This window comes from Phocoena sinus, chromosome 1 (genome assembly GCF_008692025.1).
Source record: "Phocoena sinus isolate mPhoSin1 chromosome 1, mPhoSin1.pri, whole genome shotgun sequence".
Classification (NCBI taxonomy): domain Eukaryota; kingdom Metazoa; phylum Chordata; class Mammalia; order Artiodactyla; family Phocoenidae; genus Phocoena; species Phocoena sinus.
This window is the reverse complement of record NC_045763.1, coordinates 97,298,024-97,319,442: the sequence shown is the minus strand read 5'-3', so window position 1 is coordinate 97,319,442 and position 21,419 is coordinate 97,298,024. Positions and strand designations below refer to the sequence as shown.

General features: G+C 47.4%; 1 protein-coding gene across 1 annotated transcript in view; it reads right to left on the bottom strand.

The window, feature by feature from the left end:
- Nucleotides 1–4,565: 4,565 nt before the first annotated feature.
- The window catches only part of KIAA1324 (KIAA1324 ortholog), a 68,584-nt gene continuing 51,730 nt past the window's right edge, over nt 4,566–21,419 (bottom strand). The window contains exons 9-22 of the mRNA XM_032604310.1: nt 18,292–18,469; nt 17,428–17,556; nt 16,929–17,019; nt 14,979–15,084; nt 14,574–14,711; nt 13,313–13,576; nt 11,849–12,022; nt 9,115–9,295; nt 8,717–8,813; nt 8,146–8,247; nt 6,791–6,917; nt 6,535–6,713; nt 5,846–6,011; nt 4,566–4,858 (exon numbers count right to left, since the gene is read on the bottom strand). Of these exons, the coding sequence (XP_032460201.1) occupies nt 4,790–4,858; nt 5,846–6,011; nt 6,535–6,713; nt 6,791–6,917; nt 8,146–8,247; nt 8,717–8,813; nt 9,115–9,295; nt 11,849–12,022; nt 13,313–13,576; nt 14,574–14,711; nt 14,979–15,084; nt 16,929–17,019; nt 17,428–17,556; nt 18,292–18,469 (2,001 nt within the window). The 3' untranslated portion in view covers nt 4,566–4,789. The remainder of the gene's footprint in view (nt 4,859–5,845; nt 6,012–6,534; nt 6,714–6,790; nt 6,918–8,145; nt 8,248–8,716; nt 8,814–9,114; nt 9,296–11,848; nt 12,023–13,312; nt 13,577–14,573; nt 14,712–14,978; nt 15,085–16,928; nt 17,020–17,427; nt 17,557–18,291; nt 18,470–21,419) is intronic.

Sequence of the window (21,419 nt, the reverse complement as noted above, 5' to 3'; positions counted from 1 at the left end):
CCAAGGGGAAAATATTTGGGAGATTTGAAGGCAGTTTAAGATATTGAGGTCATGTCTTGTATCTATTTGAAAATTCCTAGAACAAAGATTTCATCATATTTTAATTTTATAATGTTCAGGCCTTTACAGGGAAATATTCTGGTTGATGATTGGAGCCAAAGTTATCCAAGAATCTCCCTGATAACAAGAGCTTATTTGAAGGATTTGGGAATAGGCATACTGTTCCCCATCCTTCCACTTTACCAAGAGTTTAGAGACCCACCCACCATGCCCCAAAGCTAACTGTGCTAAGACCTTGGTCTTCTGCCACTTGCTTGTGCACCTGTCATGAGGATATGGCATTGCTATCCTACTCCCCAACAAGGCTCTGCCAAGCCAACTCTGAGGTGTAGGACAGGGCTAATGACAGTACTGGAGCTGACTAGTAGAGACCCATAGGGAGGCTTAGGAAAGGCATTTGTCTGGGTTTGGACCCCCTAGGTTCCTCTTACCAAGAATGTTAGGTTTAAAACCAGTGGAAAGGGGGACTTCCCTGGCGGTCCAGTGGTCAACACTCCGTGCTCCCAGTGCAGGGGGTGTGGGTTCAATCCCTAGTGGGGGGAACTATGATTCCTCATGTGGCACAGCACGGCCAAAAAAAAAAAAAAGATAAAACCAGTGGAAAGGAAGTGTTGGGAGCTACAGGCTCTGAAGAAAGCACGTAAGAAGACTGTCCTCAAAGGGCTGGCTTCCCTGAAATCTTCTGAGGGCAAGCCTGTGGTGGGAGCTGTCTGCTTCAGTCAATGAAGGCAGTGCCAAAGTGTATTGCTTGCTAAGTTTCAAAACAGTGATGGGTGTTCCTGAGGCTGCAGGGGGCCCAGGCCTAGGGGAGGAGGGCCACTGAGCTAATACTTTAAGGAGGTCATCAGTGTAATTGGAAGGATGGCCTTAAAATTCTGACCTTTCCAAATTTCCTTAGGAATTTTCACCATTAGTTTTATCGTGAGATTACAGACATCTTCCTTTAAAATGCTCATGCTACCTGGTAAGTATAACAAATTAACATAATAGAATGACAGAGCTTATGACTGAGGGACAGTTAAAAACTTCAGTGTGGTTAGAGTATAAGGATGTGCAGTTAGGGTTAGTGTGTATGCCATATTACTAAATCTGTTGGAGATGCAGTTTCCTCATTATAGTGGGGCTAGTACCTGCCTCTAGGCCTGTTCTGAGAACCAGGTGAGCAATGTTATGAAAGAACTTAGTCCAGGCTTGACACACAGAAATGCCAAAGTAATGTGAGCTTCCTACTTCCTTCTTAAGAGTTTAGATTTGATCCTGTAAACAGGGGTGATATTTAAAATATTTAACCACCAGTAAAAACCACAGTGTACCACCCAGTCAAAACAAATTTGGGTCACAACTAATCAGCTGAGGGAATTGTTTTTAGGGATTAAGTGCCTCAACTAGAGTGAAGGAAAGCACGGAAGCAGGAAAATCCAGCTGCTCTGGGAAATGGTGGGTCCTTGATGTCCTCTAGGGTTTTATCCACATCTAGTCCATAGTAATCCATGTCATACCCAAATAAGCTAATTTTACCTGTCCTTTGTAGGCACATTGTTATGTGGCTGGCCTCAGTGCCACGCAAGGGAAAACTGAACTGAACGGAATGGAACTGACATTCCAAGTGTTTTATGTGTTCTCCTTTTCGGATCCTCACCCAATCTTGGGAGGTAGGGCATCATCAGGTGGTGTTTTATTATTGTGGAAACTGAGGCTTTGATTGATGGCTGATTCTTCAGCAGGTGGTGAGAGGCTTCTAGCATAGGTCCCTATTGCTCCCAAGTATGCTCTTTTTCTCTGTCACTCTGGGGTTCCAGAATCCTTCTCTTCAGTTTAAGCTTCAAGGACATTTACCACTCTCACTCACCCATCAGCCATCCAACCTATGTTCAAGAAAAAACAGCTGAAAGGTATGTTTTTATTTCACAAAAAAGTGTGACATGCGATACCCATCCCCTAACAATCTACAAACTCTTGGAATACAGAGTAAAAAGGAATCCACCCAGTCTTGATGAGACAAAACTTGATTTCACAAAGCTGAAAAATCCATTACAAAGTCTCTGTTGTATAAATATAGTCAGTCTTATCTTTAATGTAGAGTGAAACAAAAAAAAAAAAGTTTTGTTGGCATAAGAAATCCCTGTCCTTGAATACACCACAATCTTCATTTGTACTCCCAGCCAAATACAGGTGACACCTACATGATGAGAGTTATATGTGTGTTCTCGGAATCTAAGTAACCAAATGGGATTTAAGTATTTTGTCTCCTGAGCCCACACTCCCTCCTCCAATAGCTTGTGCAAAATGCTAGAGCCTTAGTTTGCTAAAAGCTTTTCCCATATAAAATAACATGTGTCTATTCTAAATTTGATTGTAGTAATGGGTGTACAATTCTGTGAGTATACTAAAATTTATTGAATTGTACATTTTAAATGAGTGACTTGTATGGTATTTGAATTACACTTCAATAGAGCTATTAAAAAATATCTAACATGTGTCTAAGTTGCTAGGGGAGCAACAGGTGACCCCGATAGCATAACTCAGGAGTTCCTGGCAGGATGCAGGGAAGATCTGCAGAAGTCGGTACACTAAGGGGCGTAGAAAGGAGATCCTTAAAATATTATGACTAAGTCAATAGAGTTTGAGTTTGCTCTAGGGGCACTCAGATTCATGATGTCAGAATAAAGAAGTCAGTGGGGTATGTACTTTTTCTGAGTGATTCTAGAATAGTCTAAGACTCTTCCATGGCCTTTGTCACAAAAGAAATTTATTTGGTGGAAAGGCAGTTGCTCGGGGTATTGCTGAGTCTACAGAAAACTTCAGGCTGGAGCTTGGAAGCTGGCTATCTGCATCCACTGGGAGAAATTCCAGCATGGCCACAGGTTCTGAGAGCCTGAATCCCACAGGAGGAGGGAGAATTTAGATACCAAAGAAAAGCTTCTAGATTTATTGAACCAAAGGGACTGCCTGTCTTCAGTGATACGGTTGTTGGCCAGAAGTTACAGCAGGGTTCCAATTCTCACTGACCCTTTTATAAGACCATTGCCAAGGCAGCAGTGGCCAATCACATCAGCAAACCATCATGTGGCAGACAAACCACTTACAAGTGCCGTCTCCATTCTTTACCTACCATCTGGTCACCAAATGGTCACTTGAGAAAGGAGACAGGCACAAACCATGGGAAACAGGGCCCTTGAACAAGGATGGTCATTCTAGCCTGACAGTGAGGGAAGGAGAATAGCCATTAGTAGAAAGAAAAAGAGAATTTAAACTCTTGCTCTGGTTTTACCATTTCTAGCTACTTAAAGTTCATCAGTTATACTTGTTGTGAAAGTGGAGAAAAGGGGCACAGAGGACATTCACTTTACTCACCTTTCAAAACAGATGCTGCAAAAAAAAAAAAAAAAAAAAAAAAAAACAAAAAACAGATGCTGCGAGAAGGTGGGGGCAGAAGTCTTTTTAGTTTTTCAGCACACAAAGGAAATGAGAACAGGAGGAAGGGAAGGACAGGGGCATGAAAGGGCAAGGGTTCCCAGTTTGGTGAACACCTTGTCCAACTCCCCTAGTGTTTCCTCCTTGAAGAGTGATCTGGATCTACTCACTGCTGGTGCGTGGGCTACAAGTCCATGCCTTTCTTGGCTAGGCTTGAGGTTATTTATTCTGTGGCTGAGCAGATGAATTAAGTTTAGAAGCAGACATCATGGCCACCTCAGGTCCATCCCATTGTGGGCTGACTCTCTAGTAGGGCCCCATTAAAATCTTGACTTCCTTGTGTTCTTTCAAAATACGACACACCTGTTCCCTAATATGGCCCAAGCCTCTAGGAATGGGGCACTCAAGGATGAGGAATTTTCCTCACTGGCAATGTTTGTCATTTCTGGGTAGAAGCAAATAGAGAATAAAGCTAGAACATCTGGGATTGGGGCTTACCTGGTTCCCTTTAGTGTCATAGGGAGATGGTGGGAGGTAAAAAAAAAAAAACAAAAAAACAAAACAAAACGCAGTGGGTTGCGGGGAGAATAGATCCATCAGGGTTTTCCCCATTTTCTCAATGAACATTTTCCTTTGGCTCCAGTGAGAATAGTTATAGCTTACTCAAGGAAAGGGAATGAAGTACCCAGTTTAAAAAAACAAAATAAAACCTTCCTTTATTGCCTCTTTGTGCTTATCAAGCCCTTTCTTACCCAGGGCTTACTCATCTGGCCCTCAGCCTACCCACTATACCAGTTTGAGTTGGTTATCCAGGAGAGATGAATCCAGGCATCCGTGAAGATGGTTCATCAGGGGATGCCAGTACCCTCCTCACCCCAGCCTCTCTCCTAAAGAGATCGTGAGCTGAGGGCATATGATCTGGGAGACTCCCAGCTGCTTGTGCCCTTAAGTAAGAGGACAGGGGAGGGAGTTTCTATACTTAAAAAGAGAGAAATACTTTTGTTCCAGAGCTATAAGAAACATGAGCAGATGAAGCTATGGCTCCAATGGCTGGTCCATTTTGGGAAACAAGATGCAAGCGAGGGAGTAATATATAAACAAAGTGTGGGTATATTTGGCAAGTTTGAGGCAAGCAGAAAGGAGGGTTTGGGTACTCTATAAAAAAACAAAGATCTGAAACTCAAACTTCTTCTGATAAGGCCACAACAAAGAGATTTCCAGCAGTGGGTGTTGCAGGAAACTGGCACCCACATTGCCACAGGCTTGCAAGGTGATGTGCCCAGGTGAGGAGGCAGGTGAGGCAGGGCAGCGCCCCTCACAGGTCCATGTCTGGGCTTCCTGAGGATGTCTTCAGTGGCACCGAGTCAAATCCATCAGGAGTCCTCTGAAAGAGAGACGGTGACGGGAGCTGGCTGCTGCACGTGGGCAAGTTTGGGGAACAAAGGAGGGAAATGGAAAATAGGTGACAGAAGGAACCCTCCCGAAATTCCTGCTTTCAGTGGCTTTGTGGAAACATGGACCTAAGATATCCTCTATTCTTCTTGCTCCCTTCAGCCAGTCAGAGGGTAAGAAATATCTTTAAAACCCCTTGCTCTGCATCTGTGTTGAATTCTAGAAGTTCCAGAAAGACTCAAGCGTCCCAGGATAAATTGTTCTCCCATTAGTTAAAAAAAAAAAAATTCAAGGTCTAAGGAAGCCAAGGGAGTCACCCTGGAAGATCAGCACAAAGGGAATGAGATTCAGCCAAGTAAACACCTCCCCACCTTCCTTTCCTCGCCATCCCTCCCCACCCGGTTTGGATGAACTGGTTCAGGGCAGCAGTGAGCTGTGGGCACTGGCAGAGTGGGACTGCAGAGGGCAGTGGCCCTGGAAGAGTTGCCTGAATGTTCTCTGCTTGCCCCAGGCCCAGGGCCAGACATCCGTGGGACAGCACCCTCCAATGGCCAAAGGAGAGCCGCGCTTCTATAGGAAGTTGATCCTAGAGATCACCTCTTCCCCTCCCTCCAAAAAAAAAAAAAAAAAAAAAAGAAAGAAAGAAAAAAGAAGGGCAGGGGGGAGGGGGTCATGAATCTTACAACATGGGTGGTTCAATACTTCTGGAAGTTAAAAGGCCCAAACAGTCCATCCACTGGAGTGCATGTCGGGAGAGAAGGAGCCTAGTCAATAGCAGCCCTGGGCCCCAGGGGAAAGAGTATTGGTGTGGAAATACAGAAGGCAGAAGCCAGGATTCACAGGGTGGGGGGATAGAATAGTATGGAGGATGGGGAGCAGAGTAGTGGTCCCTGAACAGTGTGGGGTCATTCAGTATCCTAGGTCTGGTATCTTCTCCAGCCCTCCAGGCTGACCTCAGTGCACTGGCCAGGCTCCCTACCTTGGAGGTGAATGATCTGATCTTCCCAAAGAGTGACTTCTTGCTGGTGAAGATGAGGTCATCCTCCACATCCTCGCCTTCCATGATGGCACAGCTGTCGGCTGCTGGCAGGTCACAGTCCTTGAGGGTAGCATTCATCACCAGCTTGGAGTATTTGTACTCTAGCCTATGAAACAAGGGGATGGGAAAGACAAGACACCAAAATGTGGAATAAAAGGGAAAGGGAGAAAGGCTGGGCTGTAAAGAGATATTCCCATACCATGGGTAATGGAACTGAAGCACAGCAAAATGGTGTTGGGCTGGGCGTATAACTAAGGAATCCGACTCCCAAGTCAGGGATCTTTTTCCTCAAGTATAGGTGTTTCTGTGATCTCAAAGCTTAATAGAAATAATGGAATTGTAAAGTCATTATTTTGATCATTAATAATAACAAATTAAGAATTCTCTTTGCTTTTCTTTTGAGAATCTAACAGCCCTTCACAGACTGCCATGTGATACCATCCCTGTTTAGGAGTCAGGATAACCAAGGCGTACACTGGATAAGTGGCTCAACACATCTCTGGCCAGAGTCACAGGGACTGTGGCCAACGCCAGAGAATAGCCCCATGAACTTATACTCTCAGATATTCTCTTCCCAGCTCAATGATCCAATCCTGGCCATCCCCAAACTGCAATACCCCATCATATACTTTTGATTCTTTTTCCAAAAGTAACAGGTCAAGACGGTGAGCAGGATAGCAGTGCAGGTGCCTGCAGAGATGCCCACTTTCAGCCAGAAGTCTATCGTTTTGCAGATGGTGACTCTCTGCTCAGGCAGGGAGATGCCATGCGAGCACAGCTTTGGTTCTCGCCACACATAAGTAGTCTTCTATCGGGGAGAAAAACAAGGAACTCAGATATCACATTCCCTTGTCTCCTGGGAAGTCCCCAAGCAGAGACGCCTACCTGGATCCCGGCCACGCAGCTGCTGACGATAGCGTGGTAGTCAGCAGCCGAGCAGAGTGGGCAAGCGGCCACGCTCTCCCACAGGAAGTGGAAGTTACAGCCATCACAGGTCCCATCGGAGCATGTGCTAGCAGAGCAGAAAGGAGACATGAGCGCACACTCGCAGGACTGCTGGGAAGATCTGGCTGGAGTCCTGACATCTCCTAACTTGCCTGATCTGTCCTCTCCTTGCCAAACTGTTAGCTCCATCAGGATCCTTCCAACTAGTCCTTAACCCAGGTATCGCTCTCCGATTTCCCTGATGATAAGAGGCCTTTCTGGCCTTCACCAGGGCTCCCACCGTCTGCCCGTTTGTTTCTGCTGACATCCCATGAGAACTAATGTAAGCTGTCTGAGCTCTAGCATAGCTGCCCAACTAACCCCTCAGAAGCTCCTGTCCAACCCATGGACATGTGACATTTTGCAAAAGTCACATGCAGCTTCCTGCAGAGGGTGAAGGTGGGGGGCAGGGTTCAGGAATGAACTTCAGGTCACTGCTGTCTGCAGTGTACTTTACTGTAACGTTTGCAACAAGAATAGCGATCTTACACTTTGACACCACTGCTGGGTCAAAATGTGCTGCTGGGCTCCCCATCTCCCTGATCAGTTGTTGTCTAGGAGCAGCATTTCCCAAACCATCTTCCTCAAGACTGGTACCCCTCAAGATGTTAGTGTTATGTGAAAAAAAGGAAGGTTGGCGGGGGAAGGGTACTGTAATCAAATTAGTTCAGGAGTCCTCAATTTAGTGCACTCAGCTATTAAACTCAGAATAGGGTCTTCCAGCTGTGGAGAGATTCCTAGGATTCTCTAAACCTTTACTAATCCTAATGATAATAGGAAGTAACCACATCTGAGAAAGACATCTGGGGAAGTCCTCAAGTCTCATTATCTCATTTAATTCTCATAAGAGCCCCCTGAGGGAATTTATTACTATCCCCATTTTACAAATAAGGAAGAAGAGGCCCAGAGAAGATAAGAATTGTATCCATAACAGAGCTGGTAAGTGGAGGAGGGGAATCGAATCTGGCTCTCAGCCCCAGCAGTTCAGTCACTTTGCTAGGCAGCTGCCCCTATAATGGTCTGTAAGTGTGAGGGTAGCTTTGACTCTTCCTTCTGCTCCATTCTTGACATCTAAAGACTGAGGGTTTGGAGCCATGACTGTGTCCCCAAGAACCCATTAATGGATCTCACATGGTTTTCTCTTTTGCTCTTTTGCAGTACTCTTTGTTTGGTTCTTGTTTTGCAGAAACTCTTTTGCAGTTACTCTTGTTTGGTTTATGAGGCCAAGGGAGGGAGACTTTGTTACGTCCCTTTACCTTGGCAGCGACAGACTTCCAGGAGCAGGTTTCAGCAGACTGCATCTGACGCGGATGGTGGTTGATCTCCCAGAACTGCAGGACTGGGTCACATCATTGGACCTGCAGAGAAAGCAGCCCCCGTGGGGGAACGAGTCACTCATCTGTGTCATTGGAGAGCCACTAAGTAAAGTCAACATGGAACGGTTCCCTCACTGGGGAAGTCTGGACTTGGGCTGTGGCCTGACACACAGGAGAGTGTTGGGGTCAGGGAGATCTGGTCAAGGGGAAATGCACTGGTCTAGGAAAGGCTAGGTGCACAACACTGGAGCCTCCCTTAGGCAGGAAGGGTAGTCCGCCACAGGTCATCCAGTATTCCTCCCTGCCACCAGGGGCAGACCTGCCCCAGGAATACCCAAGAAGCTAGGATGGGGAAATCCCAGCTTTCAGTGCTCATTGCTGGGCAGGTCTGCTAGACCTTGGAAGTGGTCTGGCTTGATAAGTAGTAGGAGGCTAGAGAGGGAGGGACACCACAGAGATTGCAAGAGGAGCCCTGGGTTTCACTTGCATTAGCCTGGCCTCTCATTTTCACCTATAAAAGAAGATCACGTCCGGTATTCCCAAGGGCTCCGGGTGGAAAAGTTCAGCTGGGGAGGTGATTCCGTCCAGCGTCATATCTGTTGTCACCCCTGCCAAATTAGAGCTCCTAATTAGTCCTCACTAGTAGCATTTAGCTGGCAACCACTTCTGTTCTTTCAATACCTGTCCACATCCCACCTTCCTTCATCTCATCACATCCTTGAGTGGCTCATGAAAGGGTGAACCGAAGGTTTGTCAGTGGCCGCAGGGGCATTTCGTACCCCAGGATGGAATAGGAAACAGAGGTCAGGAGGTTGGGCCCCTCACCTGGGGCCTTTTACCTCAGAGCCTGGTAGGCTCACTCTCTCTTACAGACATGCTCAGACAGGCGAGAGCAACTGTGTTACTCACCGATAAGCCGATCTGCGAGGCTAACAGGCTGCGAGGACACTCCGGCCTTGTAGCCTGTCACCTCCGGGGGAATGATGACCGCCTGGCACACGTAGGCTGTGATGGATTTGGAGAAACCTGACTCACCCTCAGGAATCCGGAGGTCAGTGACATTGTCGGTGCACACAGACATTTTCTTACCCTGGGCAGGGGGATGTGGGGAGCAAGTAGGAAGGAATAAGTGATCACAGAAGAACTCCCAGAAGGGAACAGGGAACAGTTTTTCCATGTCTAAAATTTCAACTTTCTAAGAGTGTGTTGCAGTGGAACGATTCATCCCAGTTCTAATTACAAGACAGATTTTAAAAGATAAAAAAGTTAAGAAAAAGGCCTAGGTGTCCTAGTTTCCAGAACTCTGGTTCAGGGATCCCCAGTCTTTTGTTTCCTTGGAGTCACCTGGGAGCCCTATATAAGCCTTGTTGTGAAGGTGGCAACTGATTTGGAGATCTAATCTACCAGCTCACCAGTTAAGGGCCTTCCTTACCCTAGTCAGTTTTCTAGGCAGATACTGAAATGTGTAACTTATCCCATGAAATTTATCTGGACCTCTGGCCTGCTTCCCATTCCCTTTCTGTGTCTTCCTTGGAGCTGTGATTCTACCTTACTTACTTTGGAAGCACCTTCCAGAGTGTCCCGGGGGTTAAAACAGACCCCATAACTAGCCCTCTCCCTGCCTTGAGGTAGGACATCTTAGGATCTACTGGACCCTATTCCATTTAAAAATATTTATCAGGCTTCCTTGGTGGTGCAGTGGTTGAGAGTCCGCCTGCCGATGCAGGGGACGTGGGTTCGTACCCCGGTCCGGGAAGATCCCACAGGCCGCGGAGCGGCTGGGCCCGTGAGCCATGGCCGCTGAGCCTGCGCGTCCGGAGCCTGTGCTCCGCAACGGGAGAGGCCACAGCAGTGAGAGGCCCGCGTACCGCAAAAAAATAAATAAATAAAATATTTATCAACAGAAGAAAGATTGCTTCTCCTCCAGTCTTTAACAACCCATACTGTATTGAATAGAACTCTGGAAGATGGAGGGAATTGAAACTCCTTCCTCGAGATTTTGTAATAGAAGAGATATTGAGATACTGTTCCTTTAAAAATTCTTCAAATTTGGGCTTCCCTGGTAGCGCAGTAGTTGAGAATCTGCCTGCCAATGCAGGGGACACGGGTTCAAACCCTGGTCTGGGAAGATCCCACATGCCGCGGAGCAACTGGGCCCGTGAGCCACAGCTACTGAGCCTGCGCGCCTGGAGCCTGTGCTCTGCAACAAGAGAGGCCGCGACAGTGAGAGGCCCGCGCACTGCGATGAAGAGCGGCCCCCGCTCGCGGCAACTAGAGAAAGCCCTTGCACAGAAATGAAGACCCAACACAGCCAATAAATAAATAATTCTTCAAATTTATGAAATATGAATATATAACATGTTTGCTAATATAGGATCATTTGTTCAATATTTTAAATTTAAGTGGACCAAGCGTTTAGAATGTAGGGTTTTCAGTATGATAAATTTTATTACAAATAGAGCTAAGTTGCTAAATCTGGTATCTCAGTTTATTTTCAAGATTGTAAGAAATAGGTAAAGAACATGAGAACAGAAAGGAACCTTTAGATTATATAAGAATAAGGGAGCAAAGAAAAGAAAACTCACAGACTCCACAAATTCCCATCTTCTCTCTCCCAACTCACTGACTGAAACTTTTGCTGCATGGGGCTTGCTTTAATCAGTCTCAATTCCTGAGTTATCACTGTCACTTCTGAGGCTTTAACATCTTCAAAGACTTCTTAAAAACAAGACAGAGACATCTGTCTCTAATCTTTCACAGATTAGTTTATTTCTTGGCATGTTCTCTCTATAAACACAAATCAACTTTTTTGCATGCTGCAGAAGTTGGGTAGAAGCTGCGTGGTATAAAGACCTAACTTCCACACACAGTTACAGGCTAAATGCTCAAGACGCTTTTTATTTTGCAACATTTGAAATTAGCTTTCCAACCGCTAATCCTGGCCTGTTTGTAATTTAGTCAAATGCAGTGGTGGTGTGATTATCCTTTACATTTCTGCCTTTGAATTTTGCATCCAAAATATTTGCAGCAGCCTGGAATGCTGATGGTAACATGTACTGTCAGCAAAGATACATGTAGATGAAATAAAGAGTCATTTATTTTATTCAGCCTCTAGAAAATGAAAGGCAAGTGTCATGATTACTGAAGACTGCTTTCTTAAGGAAAAAAAATCTTTCTCCTGCATAGTTTTTTTTTAATTGAAGTATAGTTGATGTATGTGCATAGTTTTTATATAATCATTTTGAGAGAATAAAGGTCAGGGAGGAGTAAATGTACACCTTATTTTATTTTATTTTATTTTAAAAAATTAAAAAAAATTTTTTCGGCTGCACCACACGGCTTGTGGGATTTCAGTTCCCCAACCAGGGATGGAACCCAGGCCCTGGCAGTGAAAGCACAGAGCCCTAACCACTGGACCGCCAGGGAATTCCCTACACCTTATTTTAAACACGTTCGTTTTCCTAAATGTTTATAATCCAGATGATTTGATTTTAGAGGAGAAAGTCCTCAGAGAGAATAATAATCATTAAAATACCTTTGAATCTCCCCAGTCCTCTGCGATCTGAACCTCCCGTGTCCTCTGGCCTCTGATCCGCTGGTGCCCCCTTTCCGTTCTCACATGGTCAGTACCTGCACAGCTTACCTGGTTTCCGCAGAGACTGAAGGTAAAGTGGTGGAAATATTTCAGCCCTTTGGAAGTGAAGCTTGGCCCTCCAGCCAGAGAGACGGTGTTTTCCAAAGCCAAGAAGTTGTAGTCAAAAGTCCTGGTCGGAGTGCTGACTGAGAAGGTACAGTCATTGTAGCACAGGGAGTGGATCTGAGGGGAAAGGGGTCCATCAGGCAGGCTGCGCAGGCAGGACCTTGAGGAGGCCCCACGGAGAGTGGCAGTCACTCTCCCCAGCCTGGTCCAGCCCACGCAGGGTGAGAGAAGAGGAAGTATGGATTAGGAGTGGGCATTAAAAGATGCAAAACAGGGGCTAGTGTGGTTTATGTACATCTTGCCATTCAATTATTAGCACATATATGACGTACAAACCCAAACCTCTTATTTTTCAGTAGGTAGTTGGATCAGGTTCTGTAGCCTCGTTGCTATGCCTAGATTATAAAACTCTCTCAAGACACGAGATAGCCCTTCTTACTTTCAAGCAAAAGACAACAAGGTGCTAACTGGAAGAAGGGTGTCCAAGATGGCAGAAGAGAAGCTACAAGCCTGGTCCCCCTCCCCCATTTAAAACTCACTGAACCCCAGATTACTTTTTCCCAGGCTCTCTGTAGGAAACTGAGCCATAAACCCCTTTCTTGCTCATTTTAAGGTCCCCAGGCAGCAGCGGCCTTACACAACTGTCAATCCCTCCCACGGCAGCAGAGGGAGCCCTGGGGGAGGAATTTTGCGGCAAAAGTCCAGGGTGCCCCAAAGAGGTTGCCAGGGGTCTGCAGAATTGATGCACTTATTGCACAGCTAAACCGAGCAGCATCAGCAGACTGTGTAAACAATGTCTTACAAATGTGTGTCCATGTGGTTGTGATTAGTAAAATTCAAGTTCACTTAAAAGCATTAATGAATAACTAAGAGCTTTTGGTCATAGTATTTTCTTAGATTCAGGAAGTGCATGGGGGAAACAGCACTGCTGCTCCACTTTAGAAGAAACCCCTGGGAAAGGAGACAGCAATATGCCAATTAACCATATGTCCCAGCAAAGGTGGGTTACCCTCCCCACGAAGAGGAGGCAAATTCCCATGATAACAGGCTGGACTGAAGTAGGCTGAATTTGAGCCACAAGTCCCACTACTCCTTCCCTTCAGGTCTCTGCACAGATGTCAAATAACCCTCTGGACCAGATGGTCACAGATCTCCCTTACCCATCCCCTGAAGATGAGACTCGCTCATGACTGAGGCCCAGACCCTGAAAACCAACCACTACAGCTAAGAACTCTCCATCTATGGTCATAGCCTGGATGGGTGTCCTCTAGGATGACAACCTGGGAGTATACTGGGGTGGGGGGTCCTTGGGTATTAGCCCCTCAAGAACCCCACCCAGGACCCGGCACCCTCTGAGGTGGCCCATTCAGAGGGCCAAGGTTAGGATGTACGGCCAACTGCTAGCACCTTGTTGCTCTTGGTTCCTGGACCACAGGTCACGCAGGCCTGGGCGCCATAAGGCTGGTGGGCTTTCAGGATTGTGTTAGGGGGGCAGGAGCGGCAGGTTCCTGAATCCCGATCAATATAGTAGCCAGCAGGACAAGAGGTGCAGGAGGAGCCTATGTCAGAGGCTTCCAGGGCACAAGGACGGCAGTAGGAAGCCACGCCATCCATGACATTGGTGACATTGATGGAGTAGATCTTGGCGACATCATTGGTGTACTTTCTTCCCTGGAAACAGAGACAAGAGGAGAGTGGGCCAAGTTCTGAGCAGGAGCAATTGAGTGCTCTGGAAATAGTAAGAGTATGACTTAATATTTTTTATCCTGTGATACTTGAGAAAAATCTTTAGAAACATCCTATTCTTTTTACTCACTTAACAGTAACTCTTTATGTACATTTTGTGTCATTTTAAAATAAGACTGAACAACTTAAATGACATATAAAAATATTAAGTACTGTGGGGAAATATGCAGTAGAGGCTCATATTTTTTAAAAAAGCAGTTTTTTTCCTTATAAAAGAAAAAAAAAGTATTTGTGGAGAAATAAAGACTGTATAGGAGATACTTCATATGTTAACTGGGTTATCTCTGGGTAGTAGGATTATGGGGGATTTTCTTCTTTTTGCTTATTTCTATCTTTTAAGTTTTCTCGCAATGAACCTACATTATTTTGAGTTAAGAAAATACAACAAAACCGGCGTTATTATTATTAAAAACAAGAGCAGGGGCTTCCCTGGTGGCGCAGTGTTTGAGAGTCCGCCTGCCGACGCAGGGGACACGGGTTTGTGCCCCGGTCCGGGAAGATCCCACATGCCGCGGAGCGGCTGGGCCCGTGAGCCATGGCCGCTGAGCCTGCGCGTCCGGAGCCTGCGCTCCGCAACGGGAGAGGCCACAGCAGTGAGAGGCCCTCGTACCGCAAAAAAAAAAAAAAAAAAAAATAGAGCAGGACTGAACAGGGTATACCAGGTCAGGAACCACTCAGTGCAGGTCTGCTGAGGAGGGACAGGTAATTTTGGGAGTTTAGAGTGTCATTTTCTCCTGGAGTCATTTGGCGGAGGCTAGGTGCTCCTCAGGGGCTGGAATAGGCGTTCTTTGCTTGACTCCTTAGGAGTCTTCTAATCCCTGGATTCTGAAGCCCAACCTCATACTTAAGCTAATGCAGGAATCCTTCCAGGTTCAGAGGTCTCTTCTGGGTGCTGAGCAACTGAGTAAGGGGAGGAGCTTACTGTCTCATGAAAAGAGGTTCTCTGGAAGGCCCAGGTGAAGCTCATGGTAGCATTCTCCTCGATGATGTAGGTATAGGACTGTTTGCCTTTGGAACCTCTCCACGTCTCCACGGGACTGTTGGTCCTAGAATTCATACCCTGAACCCAAGACAGATAAGTGAAGAAGGCATGATGGCTGGGTGGCTGGTGGGGAGAGGATGCCCATACCGCTGCCATCCTGGAGGCCATCACAGTGGGTTAGACCCATATTAAACGGTGCAGTCCCTGACAGACAGTCAGGCCCTTCCTCTGCGAAATCACTGTAAGCAAGGGTGTCAGTTATGTTGATACCCCGACAGGGCAGAGGGGCCAACCCTCCCAATAGTCCCTGGAAGCCCCAAAGCAGGCAAAGAAAGGAAAACGTACCACCATGAAGTAGAGCTCGCAGTTCACAGAACAGATGGTCTCAAAGACGAACGTGATCCTGGCCACCTCTTTATTCTCTGTGTCTGCCATCACTGACTGTGGAGGTCTGTGGGGCAGAAATCAAAAGTCGGTTCCAGAGGCAGACAGTGCTTATTGAAGAGCCCAGATGGCAGCAAAGGGTCTGCTGGGGGACAGGATTAAGTTCTGAGTATGTTGGAAAGAGCATAGACTAAGTCCAATTCTGCCACCCTAGCTGTGTGAACTTGACCTAGACAAACTATAGTTTCCTCATCTGTAAAACGGAGGTTATAATCTTTCTTATTTACCTCCCATCACTGTGGTAAGATCCGAAGGCGTTAACAGATGTGGAAGTGCTCTGTAAAATGCTGTATAGCCTCACAAGCAGAGTGTGGTCTCCAGACCCACTGAATCAGAATCTGTGCATTCACATGATTCCCAGGTGACTCATGTGCACGTCACAGTTTGAGAATCATCGCTATCATAAGACGTCAATTGTCTGCATTCGCTCAGCAGCTCTCTCCCAGGGATAGTGGGGTTTTGCCTGGATCGAATTAGCAGGTACTTCAACTTGTTTCTTTTTCTTTTTTTTTTTTTTTTTTTGCCATACGCGGGCCTCTCACTGTTGTGGCCTCTCCCGCTGCGGAGCACAGGCTCCGGACACGCAGGCTCAGCGGCCATGGCTCACGAACCCAGCCGCTCCGCGGCATGTGGGATCTTCCCAGACCGGGGCACGAACCCGCGTCCCCTGCATCGGCAGGCGGACTCTCAACCACTGCGCCACCAGGGAAGCCCTCAACTTGTTTCTTTAACAAGGTTCTCAGGCTGGTCCTTCTTTGGAGAAAGAGATAGCCATGCCCGATGGATGGAGATGGCGGGGGGGATAAGTGGGGTGAGGAAGTGCTTTACTGCTATAATCATATTTGCAAATTGAAAAGTACTTTGGGGAGTGTTACCTCCCAAAAGTCTAAAAAGTTTGCTTACCTCATAAACATGGGATATAGCTGTTCGGCTCTGAGTAATGTAAATTAAGGGAAGGGAAACCTTTTGAGCAACCGCTGTGGCTGAGCACTGTGCCAGGGATGGAAAGGAGGGAGCTTGAAGGAGGGAATGGAGAAGCCAAATTTGCAACTGGGACGCCGATTCAATGGTTCCCCCTGACCTCTAAAGCACATATAGGCAGAAGAGTTCACTTTGGCTTTGGAAATCCATTTATGGCTTTTCTTTTGGCTTTGGCCATTTGCTTGAATTCTGAGGACCTCCAGTTCCTGGCTCCTCCCTACACAGTGGTGCTAACCGATGGGCTAGAAGAATCATCTCAATCTGAGTTAGTCCAAAATCACAGACTGTCAATCCCTCTTGTTTTACAGACAAGGAGCCTAAAGCCTATAGGGGCACAATGGCTTTCCCAAGTTCACCTAGCCAGTAAGTGGCAAAGCTCAAGTGCCCTATCTCCCAGTCCCGTGTTCTTTGCACCGTACCACCCTGCCTGTATTTTTTTTTAATGGCAAACAAATTGCTTATTATCCTAGGTCTTCTTGGGATATGGGGATAAATATGATAAGAACAATCCCTCCCAAGCTTCTTGCCCCAAATAAAGATGAACTGTCTATGGGCACCCCTGGCCCTATTTTTTACAGGTTTTTAAAATCTTATCTGATGCTGTGAGGAGGAGGAATTCAAGTAGCATGTGGCCAAATGATGGGAGAAGCTAGACGGGATGAGAGAGCAGTAGGTAGTCAGCATGGGCAGCAACTGAGAATGAGTGATAGCATTCAGGTTAACTTTATCAGACCATAACCATGATCTCCTCTGTTCTGAACTGACACTTCCACAAGCCAGAAGTCCTCTCCTCTACAACACTCCTAGCTATGTGGGACCTGGATGTGGCCAAGGGTGGTGTGGGCTTCCCTTTCGCTCTGTACTCCTCACCTAAATCCTGGCACAACCAGAGTGAGAATCATGAAGTCATTGTCTGAGGCTCCAACAGCTGTATAAATATGATCACCAGCCACCTCCCAGCCTGGAAAAGGAGAGGGAAGAGTTAATGCCCAGTGGTCTTGGGTGCAGGGCAAGTGTGCACCCAGATGACACTCTGGAAGAGAGAGAACACCGTCCTTTGAGGCGTTCAGAATCACCCCCAAACAAACCATGTTACTTCTCTGGCTACTTTGGTCAAAGTCTCTGAAACTCTCAGAGCACGGCCTTTGGAGTGTGTACACATTGTTTCTAGTTCTGTTTCTGTCTCTAAAACAAAAGCCTGTCAGAATATATATTGTATGTCCATGGGCAGCGGAGCATGCAGGGGAGTGCACGGCATGATTAGCTCATTTCTCTCCAGACATCCCTATGATGAAGAAACGTGAGGTGGGAAGAGCCCCTGTGGCAGTGCAGCGAGCTGAAAACTCACAGTCGGGAGGGAGGCCGTTACCTGTCATGCCCTTGTACTCAAAGTTGATCCCACTGAGGACGGTCGTTTCCATGTTCGTGGGCAGCGTGTTCCACCATTTGTATTCGAATCCCACGGCAGGTTCGGTCCCCGCTGGGCAGTGGCTACAATCTGGGGGAGCCGTAAGATCCACGCATTCAGCAGGAAGGCCACAGCCACCCTTACTGGAGCTGCTGTCACACAGACAAGTGGCAACAGGGGTGGGCAGCCCCACAAGAGTGGTGCTGAGCACCGTTGCACAGTGACATCAAGCTGACTTGAAAGCATTCTGACAATGTTATTTAACAAACTCAGGGCGTAAACACTGACCCTTCATTCTCATATTCCAATTAGGCTACTGGCCCATCAAATTATTCACTTTAAAGCTTAAACATATCCTCTGGTCTGGTACATATAGTTAATATTGTTTGTCCCATTGTTATCCTCAAATGCCTTCACATTCATAGGTATACAAATCCCCCCAACTCCCTTTTCGCAGAGTGGCTTACAAATTCTGATTGTGTCAATGTGGCCATCCCAGCTCCCTAAACCTTCTAGGTAGCGTCCCTGCCACGTGCTGGAAGCCTTTGGTGTGAGGATTGGGTCCCTTCAGGCCTGAGTCACATTCAAAGTTGGAATGAGGAGGAAGGCTGGCAGTTCTCAAGTATGACTCGGACCTACAGACAGGGCCCATCCTGACCTCTCTTCTCCTGAGTATAGTCCTCAGAGGTGGCCTGGCCCTTCCTGCCTCCCTTGGAAGGACAGAGCCCGTGTTCAGCTGACACTGGGAGTGCCCACATGGCCCACCCATGTGGGTGGTGTGGGAACGGACGCGAGGCAGGGAGTGGGGGGTGGGGGAGGGGTTACCAGAGCCATTGGAATAAGAGCCATAAGGGCAGGGCTCGCAGGTGCTGCTGTTGGTCTTGAAGAAACCAGGGTTGCAGGGTGGGCAGCGGGTCTTCATGCCAGAGGCAGGCAGCTTCACTGCCCCCTCCAGATCCTCACTGCAGATTTTCGGCTGGGCCCATTTGTACATGAGCTGTGTCTGCAGAAACAAAGCACGACTCAGCCTTCCTGTGTGGGATTATCTTCAGGAATTTACCTTGAGAGTGGGGAGATTCTGGGCTCCAGTGAAAGCTCCACCAAGGTGGGGCACTTTGTTTTGGTCACCGATATATCCCAGGCCCGTCGCCTAGTGCCTGGTACGTGGTCATGCTCGATAAATATCTGCTGAATGAATGTTGACTGAATGAAGAGGGACAGACCTAATGAGGACTCGTGTGTCAGATGGAATGGGGGCACCAGTTGCCTCCAGAGAAAGCTCTGATTCCAGTGTAGAATCTTATTCCTACCAATGTCACAGGAAAAGCCGCCGGTGAAAATCCCAGAACACGAAAAGGCATGGAGTAGAGGTGGCTTATGTAACCCCTGGGGGGAAGAGAGGTTGGCTGAGGTGTCCCAGTTTGTCTTCCAAGGGTTTTCTTGGCTTTTTCACTTATTCAGTAGGCATCTATGGCAAGTCTAATAGATCTATGTGACTCAGAGACGAAGGACGTGGCCCCTGCCCTCAAGGAGCTCACCGTCTAGCAAGGGCACCAAGCACATAATAACAATCCCCATGGGGGTATGGACACTACGTTCTCTGGGACATCCAGGCAAGAGGAACGATGTCGGTTAAAGAACACAGACTTCCAGTTATAAGATCAGTAAGTTCTGGGTATCTAAGGTACAGGTGATTAGAGTTAATAATACTGTATTATATACTTGAGAGCTGCTGAGAGAGTAGATATTAAACATTCTCACCACAGAAAAGAAATGGTAATTATGTGACCTGATGGAGCTGTTAGCTAGCTCTATGGTGGTCATCATCTCGCAGTATGTAAGTGTATAAAATCAATACATTGTACACCTTAAACTTACACGATGTTATGTGTCAGTTATATCTCAAAAAAACCAGGGGAAAATGGCAAGAGGAACGGTCAGCCACCAAGTCAGTGGACAAGAGAAGCATTGTATCTGTCACTTATTAGGGTCGTCCCTAGTCTTTTGATGGAGAAATTGGATGGAGAAGAGGAGATGAATTACAGGAGGCCTTGGTGAATCAGGGGTGAGGTTGGGCAGCGTGAAGCTTCCCGTGTGGCCCTCGGGCAAGTCAGAAACAAAAGGATTGCATTGAGGTGATGATGCAAATGCTCTGTGTAGCATACCATACACGTGAAAAGGTGGGCGAATAAAGCATCGGTCCATTTTATTAAGGATAAGAAATGACAGGGTCTTAAAAGGGTCCCATGCTGCCTGCATTGAAGGTGAGCCCTGAGACAGACAACTCTTCTCCCTGCTCAGCTCAGCCTTTCTCCCTGTGAAGAGCAGCCAGTGACCAGAGACCTGGACTAGTGCTCTAACCTTATCTCAACTGGCTTGTCTCCTTGGGTCTCATAGAGAGAAAGGTCTGGGGAGCTGGTAGACTGATTTAGGCCATCTCTTGGAGCAGCATACTCAGCAGCCCCAGTGGATCGGCCGTCCTGGTCCCTGAGAAAGCACTGAGGCACAGCAAAGGCCATAAAGGCAATAATAGGAGTCCCTTGATTTTAAAATACAGCTTAGAAAACAAAATCCCGAGCAGCACCAGTGTGGGCCTGAGGGCTGAGGCTTCTGTAAAGCACTCCTGGTGACTGCATATCCCTGTGCACTCCTCACCATGTATACTCCAGGGCTCCTCCCTGAGCTGTGCTTTGGTGGGGCTGCAAGGTGCAAGCACTGGCTCCGGCCCCACTCAGCATCTAAAGACCCTCAAGGTGATCAGGGGAGGGCAGGCACCCAGGCTTGCAGGCATCAGAGCACACTACGGATCTTGAATGCCTTGGTCTAAGTCGGGAGGGGAAAGAGTGGGGCAGAAGGAAGCAAAGACAGCCACAATCGGCCACATGTTATGCCCTGGAGGGAGAAGAGGGGCAGGATTGTCCTCATTTAATCAGTGGGTCAACTGAGGCCAAGGAAATGACAGTAATTTTTACAAGGTCATGCAGAACACCAGACACTACAGAACTGGGCCTAAGGTGCAACTGACAGGATATATCATTTCGCCTGGCTGCTAGGGAAGGGGATTTTGCTCCAGACGTGAGGGTGGGGTGGGGCAGTGCGGGGGCAGTAAGAGATGACTATAGAAACAATCACCGTAAAGGATTGGACTTTATCCCATGCTTAATTAGCAAAGAGAGGATTCGGCCAGCCAGCCAGCCAGGAAGCATTTATACATCCTGATAGCCAAGCATATGCTTAGCGCTGAATGATGCAGAATTCCCCACTCCTATTTCCTGAGAGGCTCTGATTTAGGGATATAGGCAGCAGTTCATTCAGAATGTCTAATCTGAGACAGATCCCTCCACTTGCGCCCTTAAGCCATCCCTGCTCATTTACTGTTGTTCCTGGAAGTCATCAGGCACACACCTGCCCCCTCTACACATGCTGCGTGGCCCCCTGCCTGGAGAGCTCCCCTTCACCTCGCTCAGATCTCTGCTCAAATGTCACCTCCTCAGAGAGGTCATCCTTACCCTCTCTAAAATAGCTCTGTCATCCTTTATCTCCCAATCCTGTTTTATGTTTTTCTTCCTACCACTTACCACCATCAGACGTATTACTATACACCCATTTGTTGTCTGTCTGTTGTCTCTCCCTCCACTTGCTCCCCAACAGGAATTAAGCTCCACAAGAGTAGACGTTCCCTTGGTTTTGTGAGCTGCTGCACACCTAGCGCCCAGCACAGTGGCTGGTTGTACGTGTGAACAAATGACCTCCTCTGAAACACCTTCCCTGCTCGCCAGCCCCCGTCCTGGTCACTCCTCTTCTGGGTTCCCCCAGTGCCCTGCACACCGTCAGGCCCATCTTCCTTGTCCCTGCCCTCCCCCACAGGACTGTGAGCCTCTGAGGGCAGGAGCCCGTCTTGCTCAGCTCTGATTCCCCAGCTGGAGCACAGGGCCAGGCGCAACAGCTGATGC